The 24573-nt window shown below is 42.2% G+C and overlaps 2 protein-coding genes across 6 annotated transcripts in view; both read left to right on the top strand.

The window, feature by feature from the left end:
- LOC129826546 (erlin-2) overlaps positions 1-6075 on the top strand; it is a 34823-nt gene extending 28748 nt beyond the window's left edge. For all 4 annotated transcript variants that reach the window (XM_055887412.1, XM_055887411.1, XM_055887413.1 and 1 more), the window contains 2 exons: positions 4393-4472; positions 4843-6075. In XM_055887412.1, the coding sequence (XP_055743387.1) occupies positions 4393-4472; positions 4843-5016 (254 nt within the window). In that variant the 3' untranslated portion in view covers positions 5017-6075. The remainder of the gene's footprint in view (positions 1-4392; positions 4473-4842) is intronic.
- A 4833-nt stretch (positions 6076-10908) lies between these two features.
- Positions 10909-24530, top strand: LOC129826542 (cholesterol 25-hydroxylase-like protein). Of its 2 annotated transcripts, XM_055887403.1 has the most exons (3): positions 11468-11587; positions 16546-16712; positions 19313-24530. In XM_055887403.1, the coding sequence occupies exons 1-3, from the start codon at positions 11567-11569 to the stop codon at positions 19767-19769; spliced, it is 645 nt and encodes a 214-aa protein (XP_055743378.1). In that variant the 5' UTR covers positions 11468-11566; the 3' UTR covers positions 19770-24530. The 2 variants fall into 2 exon arrangements, with proteins under 2 accessions (XP_055743377.1, XP_055743378.1); XM_055887402.1 differs by lacking the exon at positions 16546-16712 and having other exon boundaries at positions 10909-11587.
- The last annotated feature ends 43 nt before the right edge of the window (positions 24531-24573 follow it).

Here is a 24573-nt window from a genome sequence, read left to right as displayed (position 1 = left end):
GGATGTTTTTGTGCTGGTCAAGGGCAGTCAGGTCTGGAGAGAACCAAGGGCTATATCTGTTCCTGGTTCAACATTTTTTGAATGGGGCATGCTTATTTAAGATGGTGAGGAAGGCACTTTTGAAGAATAACCAGGCATCCTCTATTGATGGGATGAGGTCAATATCCTTCCAGGATACCCGGGCCATGTCGATTAGAAAGGCCTGCTCGCTGAAGTGTTTTAGGGAGCGTTTGACAGTGATGAGGGGTGGTCGTTTGACCGCAGACCCATTACGGATGCAGGAAATGAGGCAGTGATCGCTGAGATCTTGGTTGAAAACAGCAGAGGTGTCTTTGGAGTGCAAATTGGTTAGGATGATATCTATGAGGGTGCCCATCTTTCAGGATTCGGGGTTGTACCTGGTGGGTTCATTGATAATTTGTGTGGGATTGAGTGCATCGAGCTTAGATTGTAGGATGGCCGGGGTGTTAACTTCTTTGGGATAGGGGGCGGTATTTTGACATCCGGATGAAAAGCGTGCCCAAAGTAAACTGCCTGCTACTCAGGCCCAGAAGCTAGGATATGCATATAATTGGTAGATTTGGATAGAAAACACTCTAAAGTTTTTAGAACTGTTAAAATTATGTCTGTCAGTATAACTTAACTGAAATGGCAGGCGAAACCCCGAGGACAACCATCCCCCCAAAAAATGTTTTTCACCCTACCACTGATTTCAATGGCTGGCACTTTTATAATATGGCGAAATCGTGCCCGATTGCAGTTCCTAGGGCTTCCACTAGATGTCAACAGTCTTTAGAAAGAGTTTCAGGCTGGTTTTTGGAAAAATTAGGGAGAAGTAGTTTTTCTAAGGGCTCCCATTTTGGCTGTAGTGTTTCCATGCGCATGGCCGAGAGCGTGTTCATTTTGTTTATGTCCGGTAAAGACAATAGCGATTCTCCGTCTTAAATTTTATTGTGTATTAGGGTACCTAAGGCTTTATTATAAATGTTGATTGACTTGTTTGGATAAGTTTATTGAGAACGTTTGGGATTCATTTTGTATGCATTTTGACCGATGGAAACCGAGTGGATTATTGACTGAAGCGCGCCAGCTAAACTGAGTTTTTATGGATATAAAGAAGAAATTTATCGAACAAAAGGACCATTTGTAATGTAACAGACCTTTTTGAGTGCCAACAGAAGAAGATCTTCAAAGGTAAGGCATATATTATATCGCTATTTCTGACTTTCGTGTCTCAACTCCCTGGTTGAAAATGATTTGTTATGCATTTGTGTGCTGGACGCTGTCCTCAGATAATCACATGGTTTGCTTTCACCGTAAAGCCTTTTTGAAATCTGACACCGTGGCTGGATTCACAACAAGTTAAGCTTTTTTTTATGTATTGCACTTGTGATTTCATGAAAGTTCAATTTTTATAGTAATTTAATTTGAATTTGGCGCTCTGCCATTTCACCGGATGTTGGACGCTACCGTCCCACCTATCCCAAAGAATTTTGAAGCATGTCCCAGTTTAGGTCACCTAGCAGCACGAGCTCTGAGGATAGATGGGGGGCAATCAATTCACATATTGTGTCCAGGGCACAGCTGGGGGCAGAGGGTGGTCTATAGCAAGTAGCAACGGTGAGAGAAATGTTTCTGGAATGGTGGATTTTTAAAAGTAGAAGCTCAAATTGTTTGGGCACAGATCTCAATAGCCTGCAGAGTTCTGTCTTACTATCTCTGCAGTAGATTGCAACACCGCCCCCTTTGGCAGTTCTATCTTGTCGGAAAATATTATAGTTAAGGATGGTAATTTCTGGGTTTTTGGTGGACTTCCTAAGCCAGGATTCAGACACGGCTAGGACATCCGGGTTGGCAGAGTGTGCTAAAGCAGTGAATATAACAAACTTAGAGAGGAGGCTTCTAATGTTAACATGCATGAAACCACAACTTTTACGGTTACAGAAGTCAACAAATGAGGGCACCTTGGGAGTAGGAGTGGAGCTAGGCACTGCAGGGCCTGGATTAGCCTCTACATCACCAGAGGAGGAGTAGGATAAGGGTAAGGATAAGGTTAAGGGCTATCAGAACTGGCCGTCTAGTACGTTCGGAACAGAGAGTCAAAGGAGCAGGTTTCTGGGCGCGATAGAATAGATTCAAGGCATAATGTACAGACAAAGGTATGGTAGGATGTGAGTACATTGGAGGTAAACCTAGGCATTGAGTAATGATGAGAGAGATATTGTCTCTAGAGACATTTAAACCAGGTGATGTCACCGCATATGTGGGTGGTGTAACTAAATGGTTGGTTAAGGCATATTGAGCAGGGCTAGAGGCTCTACAGTGAAATAAGACAGTAATCGCTGAGAGGCAAGCGTAGCCGAGTGATCATAGGGGTCCAGTGAGTGGTTGGGCTGGCTGGAGACACGGCGATTCAGACAGCTAGCAGGCCGGGGCTAGCAAGCTAGCAGAAGGGCCTTAGAGGGGAGTCTGTTTTAGCCTCCTCGTGCTGTGACGTCGATAGACCAGTCGTGACAGGGTTCCGAGTAGCAGAGGGGTCCAAGTCCAATTGGCAAAATAGGTATGTATAGTGGCCCAAGAAATTGGCCGATGGATCTATTCAGCTAAAAGTCCAATATGCTCTAGACAGCTAGCGGGCCGCGGTTAGCAGCTAGCGGGCCGTGGCTAGCAGATGGGCAATCAGGTGACGTAGGGGCAGTTGAGTACTTCCTCGAGCAGGTTACGTTGGTAGTCCAGTCGTGAAGGATCGGCAGGGTTCCATGCCCCTTACCGGCAGTGGAAGGGGTCCGGATATTGTAGCCCAGGAGTGGCTGATGGGCCTCTTCAGCTAGCCGGGAGAATGGGCCTAGCATGGGCTAGCTCCAGGCTAATTGGTGCTTGCTTCGGGACAGACGTTAGCCAGGAGTTGTCACTCGGATTGCAGCTAGCTAGCTGATTCAGGTGAAAAGGTTCAGAACTTGCGGTAGGAATCCGGAGATATGGAGAGAAAATTGGTTCGGTATGCTCTGGTTTGAGACGCGTTGTACAAACTGGCAAGAGTTTTCCGAGCTAAAGGTTAGCTGATGACCGCTAGCAGCTAGTAGTTAGTGAGTTGGCTAGTTTCTGTTGGGGGATTCCGGTTCCAAGGTAAATAACAGATCCACTCCACATTGGGTGAGGTGGGTTGCAGGAGAGTATTTTGAAGTTGAGGTTTAGAAAAATATAAAAAAGATACGCGAAGAAAAAGATATACAGTGTATGGAGGAGTGGGCCAAAATCCCTGCTGCAATGTGTGCAAACCTGGTCAAGAACTACAGGAAATGTATGATCTCTTTAATTGCAAACAAAGGTTTCTGTACCAAATATTAAGTTCTGCTTTTTTGATGTATCAAATACTTATGTCATGCAATAAAATGCAAATTAATTACTTAAAAATCATACAATGTGATTTATTGGATTTTTGTTTTAGATTCCGTCTCTCACAGTTGAAGTGTACCTATGATAAAACAATTACAGACCTCTACATGCTTTGTAAGTAGGAAAACCTGCAAAATCGGCAGTGTATCAAATGCTTGTTCTCCCCACTGTACATGGGACACGACAAGACGAATGACAAAGACGTCTGACTGCTACGCCATCTTGGAATGAGGACAATTTGGGTCCTGGGAGGACGGTCAATTGCTCTTTTGGGTCTCGAGCTGAAAAAGTTTAAGAACCCCTGATTGAGACATATTCCTGCTTCATCCTGTCTCCTTAGACATAGTTTCCATTTTAACTAGTGTTGGCATTTCCCAAAGCCCAAGGGATTCTTCTTTTCTACACTTTCATTCCAGGTCTCTGCTGCCTGTGACTGGATCGAATTGCAAAAATCGCTGAAGTTGGAGACTTTTATTTCCCTCACCAACTTTAAACATCTGCTATCTGAGCAGCTAACCGATCGCTGCAGCTGTACATAGTCCATCTGTAAACAGCCCACTCAATTTACCTACCTCATCCCCTTACTGTTTTTATTTGTTTACTTTTCTGCTCTTTTGCACACCAGTATCTCTACTTGCTCATGATCATCTGATGATTTATCACTCCAGTGTTAATCTGCTAAGTTGAAAATATTCGCTCCTATGGCCTATTTATTGCCTACCTCATGCCTTTTGCACACAATGTATATAGACTCATTTTGTTTTTTTCCTACTGTGTTGACCATGTGCAACTCTGTGTTGTTGTCTGTTCACACTGCAATGCTTTATCTTGGCCAGGTCGCAGTTGTAAATGAGAACTTGTTCTCAACTAGCCTACCTGGTTAAATAAAGGTGAAATAAATAAAAAATAAATAGTTTTCTACACTTTATAGCCCTGCTGATGCCTCCTCTCTGACCCACTCCTCTTTGTCTCTGACCTCTAACCCCTGGGTTGCAGACAGAGCTTTCCTGGCCAAGATGAGAGCCAGGGCCGATGCAGAGTTCTACACAGCACAAAGAGCCGCTGAGGCCAATAAGGTGAGAGGAGCATACTGAGAGGAGACAGACGGTTCCCCTTGGCCCTAACCCTTCTATGTTTGCAGATCTGAAGGGTCTGCATAATCAGGGCAGTTAAAGAGCTCTTTGCTCCCACTATATTGCTTCCTCCATGCAGATCTACAAATATCCAAGGGTTAGAGCCAAGGGAATGTAAAAGGGAGTGAATTGGGAGCAGCTGGAACAGTGAGAGAGAACACACTGCCCCTCAGGCTACAATCTAACATCACACTACAGCCAGGCATCCATCACTGCCCTGTCTCTCCTCTTTCTCTCACTCCACCCCCTCTTCCTCTCTCTCCTCCTCTTTCTCCTCATCTCTTTCCTTTTCCTATCTCTCTCTGCCTCCCAGTTGAAGCTGACGCCAGAGTACCTGCAGCTGATGAAGTTCCAGGCCATAGCAGCTAACAGTAAGATCTACTTTGGCAGTGAGATCCCCCAGATGTTTGTTGACTCTGGGCCAGGCGCTTCTAAGGCCTCAGCTGCCATGGACGTCCTAGCTGAACAGATCCTGGACCTGGACTGATGGAGAGGGGAGACCCATTCTAGGGCTGGAGCTGTGGAGCTGGGCCCAGGCCAGGCACAAGATGGGGTGGTAGAGGAGCCTTGGGTTTTGTTTTTGTTTATGAATCCCAAATGGCACCTTATTCCCTATATAGTGTACTACTACTTTTGACTACTATTGTGCACTACTACCCATAGGGCTCTTGTCAAAAGTGGTGCACTATATAGGGAATAGGGTGCCATTTGGGATGCAGCCCTGGACCAGGAGGCTTTACTAGCTCTACAACAGACTATCTTGAGAAGACCGTAGGCGAAACAAAGAGATATTGAATGTAACAGTGTAATGTGGTTTGTTTCTGTTGGCTGAATTATCACTTTTTGTTTTTGTGTTGTTTTGTTAATTTCCTCTTGGACCAGGGACATTTAAACATTAACTGAATTTATGCAAGTGTGTGATTACCTTGTTTCTTCATACAGACCTCTCTCCCATAAGAATTGTCTTACTATCTTTACTATCTTGCCAGGGTCTTATCACAACAACAGATGTAACCGATCTTGACTAAACACATAATTGTGCATTTGTTTCTCTCGTGTACATTATCTCTTGTATCGAGTTGTCACAGTGTGATTTCTTCACAGAAAAACAAACAAAAGCTAATTACTTTATTGGAAGGATTTGGTAATGGATTCAATGGTATAATGATCTCAATGGGGTTGTAATGAAAGATACAGCAGCAGCTTTTGTAATTCTGCATTTCACTCACTGGTGCCCTCAGCGTTGGAGACAGAGCTCATTTGGGGTTAATCATTTGTATGTTTTTCACCAGTGCTTAACTAAACTTGTTTGTGAGGCATTTGATTCTTGTACTGTGTATCTATAAAACTGTTCTCTTAATGTAACTGGTTTGCTCTGCGTTAGCTGTGCGAGTGACTACCTGTATAAACTGTTTTAGACTCGCTCAGGTTGACTTGACTGATTATGACTTGAAGGGAACTGTTTTTGCACTCTCACTGATATTAAATTGTGAATGAGCAATCCATAATTTTGTCATTTATACAATAAAAGTAGTTTTCCTTTGTAGAGTGATGTTTCTGTGGGTGTTTTCATTGACTTTTTCTTACATTCTTCCTTGACAGATGTGAAAGGGAAAAGACAAACATGTTGAGTCTTGATTGGATTCGGCTACATACCACTACACTGCCTATTGAAAGGCTAGTTCAGATGTGATGATAGATTCACAGCCCTTCAGACTATTGCACAACGTTACGGACTGTTTCTGAAGTTATGAAGATGAGAAGTTACCCAATTTGATGACATAGAGACAACTCCAATTTACACTTGGAAGACGTGGCCTGCAGAAAATAAACAGATAGCATCCTCTGTTAAATTGAACTCTTATTTTAGAGATGTTTGACTCAATTTGTTGTGTAACGTTCAAAATGTAAGGGCTCTATTCAATCTGTTGCGCGATAGTAATGTAAAGGTAATTTCAGATTGAGCCGACATGCAGCGTTTAGTGTGAATGCAGTCTCCACTAATGCGGGAACATGCCTTTAAATTTCAATCACGCTGTAACGCTTAACTTCTGCGATATAGATTGAATAGAGCCCTAAATCCTTAATTTTGATGATGGCTTTATTGTATCTGTTAAGAAATGATTTTGCATCAAACAGCATTAGCCTATTGTTTATAATATGTAACACTAAAGTGCCATGACTTCACTGTCATCTTTCTGGTTCAAGTCTATGTCCAATAGCTAAGCCTAGTTTTATCTCCTACGTACTACAGTCAAAGAAACAATCACCTATTCCAGTTGATGTCTGAAGTTTACATACACATAGGTTGGAGTCATTAAAACTCATTTTTCAACCCCTCCACAAATTTCTTGTTAATTAACAAACTATAGTTTTGGCAAGTCGGTTAGGACATCTTTGTGCATGATACAAGTAATTTTTCCAACAATTGTTTACAGATTATTTCACTTATAATTCACTGTCACAATTCCAGTGGGTCAGAATTTTACATACATTATGTTGATTGTGCCTTTAAACAGCTTGGAAAATTCCAGAAAATTAAATCATGGCTTTAGAAGCTTCTGGCTAATTGACATAATTTGAGTCAATTGGAGGTGTACCTGTGGATGTATTTCAAGGCCTACCTTCAAACTCAGTGCCTCTTTGCTTGACATCATGGGAAATTCAAGAGAAATAAGCCAAGACCTCAGAAAAAAATTTGTAGACCTCCACAAGTCTGGTTCATCCTTGGGGAGTAATTTCCAAACGCCTGAAGGTACCACCACGTTCATCTGTACAAACAATAGTAAGCAAGTATAAACACAATTGGACCACGCAGCCATCATACCGCTCAGGAAGGAGACACATTCTGTCTCCTAGAGATGAATGTACTTTGGTGTGAAAAGTGCAAATCAATCCCAGAACAACAGCAAAGGACCTTGTGAAGATGCTGGAGGAGACTGGTACAAAAGTATCTATATCCACAGTAAAATGAGTCCTATATCAACATAACCCGAAAGGCCACTCATCAAGGAAGAAGCCACTGCTCCAAAACCACCATAAAAAAGCCAGACTATGGTTTGCAACTGCACATGGGGACAAAGATTGTACTTTTTTTTGTCCTCTGGTCTGATGAAACAAAAATAGAACTGTTTGGCCATAATGACCATCGTTATGTTTGGAGGAAAAAGGGGGATGCTTGCAAGCCGAAGAACACCATTCCAACCGTGAAGCACGGGGGTGGCAGCATCATGTTGTGGGGGTGCTTTGCTGCAGGGGGGACTGGTGCACTTCACAAAATAGATGGCATCATAAGGAACGAAAATTATGTGGATATATTGAAGCAACATCTCAAGACATCAGTCAGGAAGTTAAAGCTTGGTCGCAAATGGGTCTTCCAAATGGACAATGACCCCAAGCATACTTCCAAAGTTGTGGCAAAATGGCTTAAGTTACACAAACCTGACTCAGTTACACCAGCTCTGTCAGAAGGAATGGGCCAAAATTCACCCAACTTATTGTGGGAAGCTTGTGGAAAGCTACCTGACACGTTTGACCCAAGTTAAAACATTTAAAGGCAATGCTATCAAATACTAATTGAGTGTATGTAAACTTCTGACCCACTGGGAATGTGATGAAAGAAATAAAAGCTGAAATAAATAATTCTCTCTACTATTATTCTGACATTTCACATTCTTAAAATAGTGGTGATCCTAACTGACCTAAGACAGGGAATTTTTACGAGGATTAAATATCAGGAATTGTGAAAAACTGAGTTTAAATGTATTTGGCTAAGGTGTATGTAAACTTCCGACTTCAACTGTATCTCCTGTGAGAAACACCCTACACTCTTAGAATAGTTTTTTACTAAAAGGGTTCTTGGTGGAGGGATAGTGTTCTACCAATAACAGTTTTAATCTGAAGAAACTTTTTGGGAGACAACGGTTCATTGTAAGGCAAAGGGTTCTACCTAGAACCTTTAACATTTTTTTTTTTAACATTTTTAACATTTTTTTTTTTAACATTTTTTTTTACCTAGAACCTTTAACAGTTTTTTGGCAGAAAGGGTTCTTTGATTATTCTTTGGAAGGCAAGAATAATTATTTGGTTGGCAAGAAGGGTTCTATAGAACACTTCTGAATCTGAAAAAGCTTTATTTTGTAACTTTTTTCTTTCTTATAAATAGTGCCTGAGCATTAGTGTTTACCTCTGTGTTTAAACTTTAACATCAGGAGTTTGAGTAATCTGACCAGTTAAAAAATGTGAGAATGTTGTAAACTACCTATATGGGAATATTTGTGCATGTATCTGGTATTCCCTTAATAATTTTACATATACAGTACTGACAGTTGATATCTGTGCCATCAATTCTGTCTTTCAAATTAGTATTTTTAGATATTTTTTTGAGCAGAGAGTAGAAGAATAGAAGGGAGTATGCATGAAACAGCAGTATATTGTATGGTAGATAGCAAATTGGCCAGTTTTACCTCGTGTTGATATTTCAGTGTAACATTTCCCGTGTTCATTCAGGAGTTAAATTAACACTCAGTGGTGTAAAATAACCCCAGTGTTGGTGTTAATAACCAGAGTTTAGTGTAATTTTTCTTTGTGTCGAGTAAAACAATATTGTCATAAATAGTTTAATTGTGAAGGCTAATAAGGCTGATGGAGACATTCATAGATACCACATTCATAGAAGGTTCTAGGAAGAACCCTTCAAAGATAAAAGGGTTCTTAGTAGAATCGTTCATAGAGGGTTCTAGGAAAAAGGGTTCTAGAACTGTTCATAGAGGATTCTACTAAGTAAAGGGTTCAAGGTAAGACCTTCTACGTAGCATCAAAAGGGGTTCCCCTATGGGGACAAACCGAAGAACCCTAGGGTAATAGCACCATTTTTTCTAAGAGTGTAGATTCCCAGTCAGGTATGAAGTGTGTGCAATCAGAAGTCTGTGACTCTGTTGTGTGGGCAGGACCAGGGTGCCAGTATTCCTGCTTCAGATAGTCTTGTAGAGGGGATTTCAAGCATGAGACAATTCATAGTTTCATTTTAGTTTAGAGAGGACTGACAGAACAAAATAATTTCCAAGTGAAGAAGTAGCATTGGTTTGAATGAAACACATTAGGAACAGACTAGTCTAGTCTACCCCTATTTCACAGAAAATGTGTACATGTCTGCTTGTGACAGATTCGTGGCAACGTTTTTTCTGGATTTGATACATAGCCTACTTAGTCATAACTGTGCAATTGATATGTTTAACTAATACATCCGGTTTATCAAAGCTAGATTTTTTTTATTTTGTTCTAGCAAGAGAAGGAATGGCCTCCTAAGAAACTATCAAAGTTCTTTACATTTTCCAGATTGACTGACCTTCATGTCTTAAAGTAATGATGGACTGTTGTTTCTCTTTACTTATTTGAGCTGTTCTTGCCATAATATGGACTTGGTCTTTTACCAAATAGGACTATCTTCTGTATACCACAACTACCTTGTCACAACATAACTGTTTGTCTGAAACACATTAAGAAGGAAAGATATTCCACAAATTAACTTTTAACAATGCACACCTGTTAATTGAAATGGCAGAAGTGCCACCTCATGAAGCTGGTTGAGAGAATGCCAAGCGTGTGCAAAGCTGTCATCCAGGCAAAGGGTGGCTACTTTGAAGAATCTCAAATATAAACTGTATGTTGATTTGTTTAACACTTTTACTACATCATTCCATATGTGTTGTTGCATGGTTTTGTTGTCTTCACTATTATTCTACAATCTAGAAAATACTAAAAGTAAAGAAAAACCCTTGAATGAGTAGGTGTCCAAACCTTTGACTGGTACTGTATATCCTCCTAATATTGTACAATCTGTGTTCATTGGCCTGGGCTATTGTTTGTTCGAATTCAAGACCAGATTGATATCACTTTGTCAGTCAGAGTAACCACTCATTTCGATCATTGGTGTGGTATTAAAAAAGATTAAAAGGCAGATTTTTTCCAGACCCTGCTAAACATTTTTATTTTTTAACAATGAGTGGAAATCCTGAAATCGCCTCTGCTCAACTGTAGCCTGTGCCACATGGCAAACATTATGGCTTTATTATAACGTTTTTTCTTCTTCTTCAACAGTAAATGTACCAAGCATCGGATTGCATCTTGGTGCAAGGATTTGATTACAGAAAATGATAGTGTGCAGGGACGAGGGGTGGGGGGCTATAGATAAACAAAGCCCCATGCCTATGATTTCTGAATCTGGCTCTGAAAATCGAGAGACCCCATGCAAGAGGTTTGGTTATGTCTCATAGATTTAACTGCTGCTATGAATCTACTACCCTCCCACCAAATAACAGACAAGCCTGCCCATTAGGCACACACTGGTTTAATCAAGGTTGTTTCCACGTGATTTCAATGAAATTACGTTGAACCAACAGTTGAATTGATGTCTGTGCACAGTGGGTGTGTTCCCAACCATGAAGGAGGAGAAAATAAGTATTTGTATAACTAAATTCGTAGCCTACTTTCAGTTGGATTGAAATTGCTGGAGAGGACTGCCGATATTTCCAATAGTCAACACTTGGTTAGATGCTGAGAACGCTTCCCGTTGAAAATTTGATTTGATTAAATATGAAGTCTATGGCTGACATGAATTGTACTTTTGATCAACATGGGGACTCAAATGGAGATAGATTACTGCTCCAGGCGCTGTGGGATGATCTGCGAGCGCGACGGGAGTTTCTCACGTCACCTTATCTGCCCGCATGCTTTGCTTTCTTCATCCACATTCTCCTCTGCTCACCTTTCCTAGTATTTGAAGCGCTGGGATGTTTATGGCCACGGATACATTTCTATAGGATCTCTAGGAACGCTGAACCGTTGGGGCTCTGTTTGCAGCGATGGGTTGACTGCTTTTGGAGGATTTTTATCAAATACCTGACAACTATTCTCCCGGCCAGCGCGCTCTACCAAAGCGTTCGGAATCCAATATTTCCAGAACTCGCGCCATCCTGGAGAGTGCTCATAGCGGAGGTTATCGCGTGCCTACTTCTATTCGATGCGCTGTTCTTCATATGGCATTATACCATGCATCGGTAAGCTTTTTGTTTTTATGGGGCATTTTGATGTGTAGTGATTCACTTCACTGCTCAGCTCAGCTCAGCAATAGAGTACCACAGTATGAGTCATTAAACCCCCAAAGCCTAGTAGTCATACAGGGAAATGGTTCCAGTCGTGTTACCGCCATTATTTTTTCCCATAGGAGATTTTAGAAACACTTAAAATAAGGTCTGTGTTTGGTGTAGATTTTACCCAGGCGTGACGTTTTGTATAACTGTGTAAGTCTCTCTAGGACATAGTGACTTATCAATATATATTGCCTGTATTTACCCCTCAAAAATGAAATGCAAATTAGCGGCTAATGTGGCAATCATAATGAACCACAAGTTCAAGTCACCTTGTCCGAGAGAGATTTACATGGTGATCAAAACGTCACACGTAAGCCTACACGAAACACAGCCCTTATAATTTATTTTTGGCTCTAAATAAGGTTGTTATTTCTAAAATCCCCTATGGGAAAAATGATTGGAACCATTTCTCTGTATGACACCGCCACTGTGGGATTCTCTAGATCAATGTAGCATCCACAGTTACAACCAATAGGTGGCAGTAAAATACCAAAATATGTACACATTTCATCCAAATATACTGAACAATAATATAAATGCAACAAGTAAAGTGTTGGTCCCATGTTTCATGAGCTGAAATAAAATATCCCAGAAATGTTCCATAAGCACACAAAGCTTATTTCTCTCAAATGTTGTGTACATATTAGTTTACATCCCTGTTAGTGAGCATTTCTCCTTTGCCAAGATATTCCATCCACCTGACAGCAGTAACATATCAATAAGCTGATTAAACAGCATGATTATTACACAGGTGCACCTTGTACTTGGGACAATAAAAGGCCACTTTAAAATGTGCAGTTTTGTCACACAACACAATGCCACAGATGTCTCTAGTTTTGAGGGAGCGTGCAATTGGCATGCTGACTGCAGGAATTTCCACCAAAGCCAGCCCAGGACCTCCACATCCGGCTTTTTCACCTGCGGGATCGTCTGAGACAAGCGACCCGGACAGCTGGTGAAACTGTGGGTTTGCACAACCGAAGGATTTCTGCACAAACTGTCAGAAACTGACTCAGGGAAACTCATCTGCGTGCTCGTTGTCCTCATCAGCGTCTTTACCTGACTGCAGTTCGGCGTTGTAACCGTCTTCAGTGGGCAAATGCTCACCTTCGATGGCCTCTGACATGCTGGAGAAGTGTGCTCTTCATGGGTGAATCCTGGTTTCAACTGTACCAGGCAGATGGCAGACAGTGTGTATGGTGTCGTGTGGGAGAGCGGTTTGCTGAGGTCAACGTTGTGAACAGAGCGACCCATGGTGGGGTTATGGTATGGGCAGGCATAAACTACGGACAAAGAACACAATAGAATTTTATCGATGGCAATTTGAATGCAATCCTGAGGCCTATTGTCAGGCCATTCATCTGCGGCAATCACCTCATGTTTCAGCATGATAATGCACATCCCATGTCGCAGGGATCTGTACACAATTCCTGGAAGCTGAAAATGTCCCAGGTCTTCCATGGCCTGCATACTCACCCATTGAGCATGTTTGGGATGCTCTGGATTGATGTGTACGACAGCTTGTTCCCGCCCCAAAAAATCTTCACTTCTCCTGGAGTTGCCTTGCCGTGAATGTCATGTCGACCGTACTCCTGTTCTTTCTGAAGCCGCATTGTGACTCTGGCAGCAGTTCCTCTGTGATGTTGTTCACCAGCCTGTGTTGCATCACCATGGCCAGGACCTTGCTGAACGCCTTGGTGAAGCGTTCTGGTGCAGAAATATCCTCCCTTAAGTAGCTCTGCCGGGATGCTGTCAGTGCCAGGAGTATTGTTGTTCTTGAGAGAACAGATGGCTGATAACACCTCTTGGAAGGTTGGCAAATGTTTGAGGTCTTGGCCAAATGGGTGGACGAACAGGCAGTTCTTCCAGGATGGAGTGGTCTGTAGGAGAATGCTGATTGAGTAGTGCTTCAAAGTGGTCAGCCCACTTCATCAGGATCTGGGTGGGACCTATTCTCACCTGGAGATTAGCCAGTATCATACGGTGATTTGTCCAGCATTCTGCACCTCTCATGGCACGTGTCAGCAGGCTGTCATTAGTATGAGAACGTCTCACTGTGATGTAGTCAATCAGGTGCCAGTGTTTGGAAAGTGCATCCATGATGTTGGATATTTGTTCTTCTGCTGGAACAAGGTGTTAGTGACAATGAGATCATGCACGGCACATAGAGTTAGCAGTCTCATGCCGTTCTCATTGACCTGGCCAACACCATGCCTACCCAGCATTCCATATCCTGTTGTTCTGTCCCACCCTTGCGTTGAGGCCACCCAGCAGAAAGATATTGTCATTCATGGGGATGCTGTGAATTGCCTCATCTAGTGACTGGTAGAAGCAGTCCTTTCTCTCATTTTCAGATGCTAGAGTTGGTGCATATCCACTGAGAAGAGTAGCATAACGCATCTTGGCTGAGGGGATACGGAGAGACATGAGTCTTTCACTTATGCCGACAGGTGTTTCGGTGAGGCTGGGTAGAAGGCTGTTCTCAATTGCCAGTCTCACACCGTGCTGATGTTGTCCACCCGGAGGGTAACCTTTCCAGAAGAAGGTTTACCCTTCTCCCTCCTCTTTCGGGGAACCTTCATCCAGGAACCTGGTCTCACTCGGGGAAGCAATGTCAATGTTGTAGCACCTTAGTTCTGCAGCAATCAGAGCTGTTCTCCGATGGGTCTGTCGTTATTATCGTCAGTGTCCAAAAGAGTTCTGATGTTCCATGTCGCCAGTCTCAGGGGAATAATTTTCTTTTGCATTTTTCGACCCCTGAGTGGAATTCCCGATAGATGCAATAGCCTATCCAGGATGGAGTGAGTGGGCAATTTTTAGGCCACCTTTTCTAGACCTCTCCCCAGCTGGGGTGAGCAGTGTGGCTCCTAAATAGGGATAATCAGTCACACAGTGGTCTGACGAGAGCAGCTTCCACTCAAGTCCCAGCTGCTGGCGACCATAGTAGCCCTGTGCCGCTGGCGTGCAAGGGTATGATTAAGGGCTCCCGGTGCATTCACTCCTGCCCCAATCACCAGACACCCCAACGCCGCCAGACTTGAGTCCGGTTTCTGGTTGATGGCTTCACCAAGGTCAGAAGCCGATACCTGCGCAAAGGAAGTTATTTTAAGTGCCGCTGAGGGTGCGCAATCCCCAACAGCACTACTTCACTATAGGAAGGTGAAAGTCCAGTGACAAGGGGGAAACCCAGGACGACCAGTATCTTCCACAGCTGCAGGAGGCTGCCGGAACTCCAGTCTGTCGGCGTCCGCCTACTGCATGCCGCCAGCACGCTGCTTTTCTCTCAGGGTGTGATCCCCTAGCCTTTGTTGTACCAGATTAACCCACAAGGCAGTGGGACAGTGGTTGATTGCTGGCAGGACGTGTCCACAGAGGTGGGCCTGTACAGATGCATCTCTGGGGCCCACTGCTGCTCCCAGGTCCCCTGCCGGTTAGCCTGGAATTTCAAGACAACCAGTTAACGTGTGCCACCGTGAGGAGGCCCGCCAGGAGTGTTGGTCACGGAGAGGCTTTGTACCGGCAAGGGGAGACTTGTGCATGAAGATGCTGTCCAATTCACCACAAGGGCTTGCCGGCGGCAGCGAGCTGTAAGAGAGGGTATGCAAACATGTGGTAAGCGGGCATGCCACTAAACTCTACCTAGGCACTACTGCACTAGACGTGTCACATGCACCCTGCGGTTGCCCGTCGTGCACACACACACACACACACACACACACACACAATAATATTATTACACACACATATACAGCACCAGTCAAAAGTTTGGACACACCTACTCTGTCAAGTGTTTTTCTTTATTTTTTACATTGTAGAATAATAGTGAATACATCAAAACTATGAAATAACACATATGGAATCATGTAGTAACCAAAAAAGTGTTGAACAAATCAAAATATATTTTATATTTGAGATTCTTCAAAGTAGCCAACCTTTGCCTGGATGACAGCTGTGCACACTCTTGGCATTCTCTCAACCAGCTTCATTAAGTAGTCATCTGGAATGCATTTCAATTAACAGGTGTGCCTTAAGTTAATTTGTGGAATTACTTTCCTTAATGCATTTGAGCCAATCAGTTGTGTTGTGACAAGGTAAGGGAGGTGTTCAGAAGATAACTGGCAACATAATTATTTCATAGTTTTGATGTCTTCACTGTTATTATACAATGTAAAAATAAAGAAACACTTGAATGAGTAGGTGTGTCCAAAAGTTTGACTGGTACTGTATAATAAATAATGTTCTAACAAAATGTCCATATCAACAATCAAAATGATTGAAAATGAAATTCTAGCTAGATAAATAAAATGCTTCAAAGTTATATGCTCTACATGTATTTTCATTCAACAGTAGCCTAACCCACAAATTGCAAGGAAAATGTGTTTTGGCCTACCTTTCCTTGTAAATGAAGTCTATTCGTCTGTCTTTTAGGGTGAACCTCTGTGACAGCGTTGTACGTCCAAGGATAACAAAATTATCAAACCTGGCTTTCATTGGAACACTATTGTCCAAAGTGTTGTAAAACATTCCTCTGATCTCTGATCGGCTGTCTTATGTAGAATTATGTAGACACACCCCAAATGTGCAGAGTTTACCACAGACTTACACACAAATGTTTAGGCTATACACATGCACAACATATGAAATAGTCTCAATGCAACAAATTAAGCTAGGCAAAGCAGTGATTCTTTTGCCTACCCTGTCCTTCCCATGGAAATAATAATGTTGCTAAAGGAGATGGCTGCCGTTTTACGATCCCGTAGCCAATTGTGCTTTTGTGTATGTTTTTTTGCGTTATTTGTAACTTATTTTGTACATAATGTTTCTGCCACCATGTCTTATGACCGAAAAGAGCTTCTTGATATCAGGGCAGCGATTACTCAGCCCCTCCTGGAGGAATTCTTCTTCGAGTTGAACGGGAAGGATTTACTTCGGACGCCCAACAGGGCCCTCATCCCTGTCATTCGCAGGAGGAAAAGACGGAGATATCGTGGACGACTGTCCGGGTGCCTTGTAAGCATCCGTCACCGAGAGGGTAATCTACCTTTATCATCAGTCCTATTAGCCAACGTACAATCAATCGATAATAAAATAGATGAACTACGAGCACGTATATCCTATCAACGGGACATTAAAAACTGTATCTTAAAACTTTAATATCTGAATGATGACATGATTAACATACAGCTGGCGGGTTCTATGCTTTTTCGGCACGATAGAACAGTGTCCTATGTATATTTGTAAACAACAGCTGGTGTGTGATCTAAGGAAGTCTCAAGGTTTTGCTTGCCTGACTGAGGTGGAGTATCTCATGATAAGCTGTTGACCACACTATTTACCAAGAGAGTTTACATCTATATTATTCGTAGCTGTTTATAGACCACCGCAGACCGATGCTGGCACTAAAACCCACTCAACAAGCTGTATACGGCCATAAGCAAACAGGAAAACGCTCATCCAGAAGCGGTGCTCCTAGTAGCCGGAGACTTTAATGCAGGGAAACTCAAATACGTTCTACCTAATCTTTACCAGCATGTTAAATGTGCAACCAGAGGGGAAAAAACTCTAGACCACATTTACTCCACACACAGAGACGCGTGCAAAATTCTCCCTCACCCAACATTTGACAAATCTGACCATAATTCTATCCTCCTGATTCCTGCTTACAAGCAATTACTAAAGCAGGAAGCAACAGTGACTCGTCAGATGAAGCAGATGCTAAGCTACAGAGCTGTTTTGCTAGCACAGACTGGAATATGTTCCGGGATTCCTCCGATGGCATTGAAGTACACCACATCAGTCACCTGCTTCATCAATAAGTGCACCGATGACATCGTCCCCACAGTGACCGGACGTACATACGACAACCAGAAGCAATGGATTACAGGCAACATCCGCACTGAGCTAAAGGGTAGAGCTGCCGCTTTCAAGGAGTAGGACTCTAGCCCGGAAGCTTATAAGAAATCCCGCTATACCCTCAGGGGTGCATACTCAGTTCCTTCCTGTACTCCCTGTTCACTCATGACTGCATGGCCAGGTATGACTCCAACACCATCATCAAGTTTGCCGATGACACAACAGTGGTAGGCCTGATCACCAACAACGATGAGACAGCCTATAGGGAGGAGGTCTGAGACCTGGCCATGTGGTGTCAGGAAAACAACCACTCCCTCAACGTGATCAAAACAAAGGAGATGATTGTGAACTACAGGAAAGGGAGGACCGAGTACGCCCCCATTCTCATCGATGGGGCTGTAGTGGGGCAGGTTGAGAGCTTCAAGTTCCTTGGTGTCCACATCGCCAACAAACTATCATGGTCCTAATACACTAAGACAGTCATGAAGAGGGCACGACAAAGCTTATTCCCCCCCAGCAGACTGAAAAGATTTGGCATGGGTCCTCAGATCCTCAAAAGGTTCTACAGCTGCACCATCGAGAGCATCCTGACTGGTTGCATCACTGCCTGGTATGGCAACTGCTCGGCCTCTGACCGCAAGGCACTACAGAGGGTAGTGCGTACGGCCCAGTACGTCACTGGGGCCAAGCTTCCTGCCATCCAGGACCTCTATACCAGGCGGTGTCAGAGGAAGGCCCTAAAAATTGTCAAAGACTCCAGCCACCCTAGTCATAGACTGTTCTCTCTGTTACCTCACGGGAAGCGGTACCGGAGCGCTAAGTCTAGGTCCAAAAGGCTTCTTAACAGCTTCTACCCCCAAGCCATAAGACTCCTGAACAGCTAATCAAAGGGCTACCCAGACTCCTCTTTTACACTGCTGCTACTCTCTGTTTATAATAATCTATGCATAGTCACTAACTCTACCTACATGTACATATTACCTCAATTACCTCGACTAATCGGTACCCCCACACATTGACTCTGTACCGGTACACCCGGTATATGGCCTCGCTACTGTTATTTTACTGCTGCTCTTTAATTATTTGTTACTTTTATTTTCTATTTTCTACTTTTTTTGTCTTAACTTCTTAAAGCGTTGTTGGTTAAGGGCTTGTAAGTAAGCATTTCACTTGAAGGTCTACACCTGTTGTATTCGGTGCATGTGACCAATAAAATGTGATTTGAACAGTGACTGGAGTCAGGAAGGAAGGCATGAATACCCTGGCTCCTTTCCTGAGGTTTTGATGCAGTTTTAGCAACTCTTGAGATTGAGCATGAAAACAACTAGAATCCTTGAGAAAAAACATTAGATAACAAAAAATAATAATTGTTATTTTTATTTGACTTTTCATAGCAGCTTTTTTTCTTAGATTATCACAGGTTAAGCATTGCCTACCCTGACTGCACGTCAATGCTTCTCAGGGCCTTCCTGTATGTAAGCATATCATGGCATCTGCCAAGAGTGTGCTTGCCCTGTAACTGCAGGGGTCACTGGTTCAATCACCAGAGCATTTTACAAGCGTTTCACTACACTGGCAATAACATCTGCTAACCATGTGTATGTGACCAATAAAATGTGATTTGATTTGAGGTGTCACTGGTTCAATCACTAAAGGCTTCTCCTATTAATTCACCACACACCTATGTTTTTGATAATTTAGTTGTAACCCAGACAACAAAGTTATAGACCAACACAATACAGTGCATACACATCAAAGTTCTGTCTGTATGGTCCCCAGGGTTCCTTGGCTGTATCGGATGGTCCACCAGGCTCACCACCAGAACCGGATTACCTTTGCCCTGACTGCCCAGGATGCCAGCCCGGCTGAGCTCCTCTCCCTGCAGTTGCTGGCCCTGACCAGTGCCTGGGTGGTGGGCTGCCACCCTTTGAGCGAGGCCCTGTTCCACCTGCTCAACACCTGGCTGGCCGTAGAGGACCACTGTGGTTATGACCTGCCCTGGGCCCTCCATAGACTGCTGCCCTGCTTCGGAGGGGCTCCCTTCCACCAGGCACACCACCACGTCTACAGGGGGAACTACGCCCCCTACTTCAGGCACTGGGACTGGCTTTGTGGGACCTACCTGAGGGTAAGGGAGGAGGCAGGAAGGAAACATGGAGGGAGGACAATGAGGAGAAGGAGGAGGAGGAAAAGCCTGGGGTCTGACTGTGTATGTGCGCGGGCATGCGTGTGTTAAAATGTATGCAAGCAATGAAGCAATCAAATAACTGACAGGTCAGTTTTCACTCTCAAAATTATTATTTTTTATACAATTTTGTTGTTTTTCTAAGTACAACAAAGCTTAAATCACAACAGGAGACCACTTTTGAGGTGTGGGGAAGAAAATAAAACTATATATTTTGCAGGTTTTAGTTCCACTTTTAATTTCAATTGAGCACATCAAGAGACTGGTTTTTGGCTGGCAGGGTTTTTGTACTGCATGTGCAATAGCAGAGTTTGCAAAACAAAATACCACCCGATTTGATACAATTCATTCTACCAGGTAAGCCTACTTTGCAGTTAACATTTTAATTTGGAAAGTTTACTGGAAGGCCTTTAGAAATTACTGTTTCGGAAATGTTAACTGACTTGCCTAGTTATAGTTTAAATGTAAAAAAATATCAAAAAAATTAACTGGCTGCACAAAGTGGTAGACACAGGCATTCCTATGCCATTGCATCTTCAGAAAGTTGCAATAAATACAAATCACAGATGCATTCTTTAATATTTTTACATGTAGGCTTTGGATTGAATGAATCTGGTGTGAAAATTAGCTTGCTAATAAAATCAGACAGTTAACGTCAGCTAGCTAAAGTTACAACATCAGATGAGCTAACATTAGTAACCTAACCAATTCGCTATAGTATTAACTGGTATACGACTCCTTGCCGTTCCTCAAGTTATAGCATGTTAGTTGCTTACTGGACCCTGGCAATCTATGTGAAATGTTAGCATAGTGGTTAGTTTGTTAGCTAGTTAACTAATGTTTTCCCTGTACAGTATGTGGTTAATTTTCAGAGTGAGAGAATTAGGTGAAAATGAGGCATTGTGGATTCAGGGATCAAGTGTAGCTGGAGCTGGGCCTGGCTTAAACTGGGTGCCACTATAGAGGTGAAAGGATCACCACACACTTTCCCTCTTTCTCACTTTTGTTGATGTCCACAGACAGAAAGTGTACAATGTAAAAATGTGCAGTGTAGCCCAAATACACTGCTCAAAAAAATAAAGGGAACACTTAAACAACACAATGTAACTCCAAGTCAATCACACTTCTGTGAAATCAAACTGTCCACTTAGGAAGCAACACTGATTGACAATAAATTTCACATGCTGTTGTGCAAATGGAATAGACAAAAGGTGGAAATTATAGGCAATTAGCAAGACACCCCCAATAAAGGAGTGATTCTGCAGGTGGTGACCACAGACCACTTCTCAGTTCCTATGCTTCCTGGCTGATGTTTTGGTCACTTTTGAATGCTGGCGGTGCTCTCACTCTAGTGGTAGCATGAGACGGAGTCTACAACCCACACAAGTGGCTCAGGAGGTAATTTTGCAGGGCTCTTGCAGTGCTACTCCTTGCACAAAGGCGGAGGTAGCGGTCCTGCTGCTGGGTTGTTGCCCTCCTACGGCCTCCTCCACGTCTCCTGATGTGCTGGCCTGTCTCCTGGTAGCGCCTCCATGCTCTGGACACTACGCTGACAGACACAGCAAACCTTCTTGCCACAGCTCGCATTGATGTGCCATCCTGGATGAGCTGCACTACCTGAGCCACTTGTGTGGGTTGTAGACTCCGTCTCAGGTTTATATTAAACAAATACATGTCTGAACTGTAAAGAAATGTGCAAATGAACCAAATGATACATTTGTGATATTTTTGCATATTACCCAGCATCCTTTTCTGCGTCTGAAGTTTTGAATTATAATATGTTGTTTCTCATATTTAGCTTATTCAAATTTGATGTTCATTTTCCAACTGAATAATGTTGTACTTTTAATTATACGTTACACATTTTTTGAATGTTAATGTTTTACTGTAATGTGAACAACTGATCAGAGTTATAAAAAGTGTTAGTTGTAAATGGCAACTCCAGCCACAACTATTTGTAAATAACTGTTGTAACATTGGCTGAGAAGATGCTTTGGTCAATCAAGGTAACCTTTGCATGGCTAATTACAATGGTCAATGTGGTTAATTATTAGGTCTATTTGTAAAAGTATGTTTGGAAGATATTATAAATACACTTTATTTGTAAAGAAAATACAAATGACCAAATCATCCTCTAGTAGCCTCATGGGTGGAATGTTATTCATATTTTTCAGAATTTCATTTTTTTTTTAAGTGTATCGCCGAAAATCTGGTGTTTCTTTTTAAAACGGTTCTGTTATATTTCAGTCTGCTCTGAGGTAAATAAAGCGTAATATTGGGATGCAACCTCAACGCTATATCTCACATGGTGCAGGCTTTTTAAGCCCATTCCCATGTGTGTGAGGTGTATACTTTTGTTTCAAAGTAGATTTATGTAATACTACCAAGAAACACTCTTTGTGACCTTGATTCAGCCAACTGCAGTAAAAGGTTATTAATTGATCATGCTAGTATACTATAATACAATGACTTTGATTGGCAGTGATGTAAAGCACTTAAGTAAAAATACTTAAAAGTACTATTTAAGTCGTTTTTGGGGGTATCTGTACTTTCCTTCACTATTTATATTTTTGACAACTTTTACTCCACTACATTCCTAAAGAAAACATGTACTTTTTACTCCCATACATTTTCCCTGACATCAAAAAAGTACCTGTTCAAAGAATCAGGAAGGACAGAATTGTGGTCCAATTCACGCACCTATCAATATCATGCGTTGTCATCCCCACTGGCTTTGATCTGGCTAAGTCACAAAACACAAGTACCGAGTTTGTAAATAATGTCTGAGTGTTGGCGTGTGCTCCTGTCTGTAAATAATGTCTGAGTGTTGGAGTGTGCTCCTGTCTGTAAATAATGTCTGAGTGTTGGAGTGTGCTCCTGTCTGTAAATAATGTCTGAGTGTTGGAGTGTGCTCGTGTCTGTAAATAATGTCTGAGTGTTGGAGTGTGCTCCTGTCTGTAAATAATGTCTGAGTGTTGGAGTGTGCTCCTGTCTGTAAATAATGTCTGAGTGTTGGAGTGTGCTCCTGTCTGTAAATAATGTCTGAGTGTTGGAGTGTGCTCCTGTCTGTAAAAAAAAACAAGAACATCGTGCTGTTTGGTTTGCTTAATATAAGGAATTTGATGTATAGCATTTACTTGTACTTTTTATACTTTTACTCAAGTATGACAATTGAGTACTTTTTCTAGCACTGTACTTAATTACATTTAAAACTAGATCGTTTTAGACTTTTACTCAAGTAATATTTTACTTGTTGACTTTTACTTAAAAAAGTAAAGATGCCTTAATCGAAAATGACTCAAGTATGACAATTGAGTACTTTTTCCACCACTGTTGATTTGCCAACTACATATAAATATTTGTTTACACTAAATTAGAATTGTTCCTCTCTCTGTGTGTGGCTTGGAACCCAGATAAACTGCTTTTATTCCAGATCTTACACCCTTTATCCTCATGCACACCTTTTGATGTTGTTTACCAAAGAGTTGGAGTTCCGGTGAAAGGGTGGCTTTGCGACATCCAACGGAGGCATCTGTTTTGTTTTTTCTCCCAGTATATCCCTCTGTTCTCTCGCTCTCTCTCTCTTGCTCTCTCTCTCCCCCCTCTGTTCTCTCTCGCTCTCTCTCTCCCCCCTCTGTTCTCTCGCTCTCTCTCTCGCTCTCTCTCTCCCCCCTCTGTTCTCTCGCTCTCTCTCTCTCTCTCCCCCCTCTGTTCTCTCTCTCTCTCTCGCTCTCTCTCTCCCCCCTCTGTCTCTCGCTCTCTCCCTCTTGCTTTCTTTCTGTCCCTTATCTATGATATGGTAAGCTCTGCATTTCGTGTGTGTGTGTGTGTGTGTGTGTGTGTGTGTGTGTGTGTGTGTGTGTGTGTGTGTGTGTGTGTGTGTGTGTGTGTGTGTGTGTGTGTGTGTGTGTGTGTGTGTGTGTGTGTGTGTGTGTGTGTGTGTGTGTGTGTGTGTGTGTGCGTGTATTATCTCACTACTTCCTTAATGACGATTTTGTAAACATTAGCCTCTTCCTTGTGAAAGCAATATTTTTGGGGTCAGAAAATCAGGCAGGGATGATCTTGTTTATGTGTTTATTTGTTTTGTAAATGGTGGAGCTGCAGATACAGAACTTTGCTCCATTGACCAGTTCTTGTTGACAAATCCGTAAAGGGTTTGTTGATGTTGATGAATGCGACAGGATATGTCGGTTGGACAGTATCTTCCCAAATTAAATGTAATTTTAATGAGGTGTGAGATGTAATGGGTACGGATTAAAGATTTGTTGGACATCAGTAAATCTGCACAAACAAACAGATTGAGATCAGCTGATGAGAACAGCACAGCGCATAATCCTGCATTTCGGTTTCATTTTATGACACAAGTTATATTATTTCATAAATCAGTTGTAATACTTAAAAATGTAATCCTAAAAAGCATTTATTTTATTTTGAGAAAAAGTATAATGAGAGAGGAATATGTTGAGTTTATTTCCAAAATGCTTTATCCACCAATTATTCACATTTATGTTTTTCATCAGAAATGATTGCTAATTGGTACCTTTTTATTCATAGATTTCAGATGTCAATGAAGGTTTTTTGTTGTTGTTTTGCGAAACGCTATGTATCCACTGTTTAGCTATAATGGAATGTTCATATCCTGTATATTTGACTGTGATATGTGATTGTCTCACCTAGATATCTTAAGTTGTAAATGTTTTACATACAGAGCTCATATTACTGTATGAATTATAAAAAATAATAATATTGATGTTACAAATGTATCATTTGTACATTTCTTTATAAATTATTTTTGTTATTTGTTACATTTAACTGTGTGACTTATTTCTCTGAGTGAGGCAGATATGCACTGAGT

The sequence above is a fragment of the Salvelinus fontinalis genome, chromosome 28, assembly GCF_029448725.1.
Source record: "Salvelinus fontinalis isolate EN_2023a chromosome 28, ASM2944872v1, whole genome shotgun sequence".
In the NCBI taxonomy this organism is placed as follows: domain Eukaryota; kingdom Metazoa; phylum Chordata; class Actinopteri; order Salmoniformes; family Salmonidae; genus Salvelinus; species Salvelinus fontinalis.
The sequence above is the reverse complement of the archived record's forward strand: the minus strand, read 5'-3'. Positions and strand labels throughout refer to the sequence as shown.

Coding starts and splice junctions, on each gene's coding strand:
- LOC129826542 (XM_055887402.1), top strand. CDS start 11,124: ATGAAGTCTATGGCTGACATGAATTGTACTTTTGATCAACATGGGGAC. Junction 11,588..19,312: donor TGGCATTATACCATGCATCG/GTAAGCTTTTTG, acceptor TATGGTCCCCAG/GGTTCCTTGGCTGTATCGGA.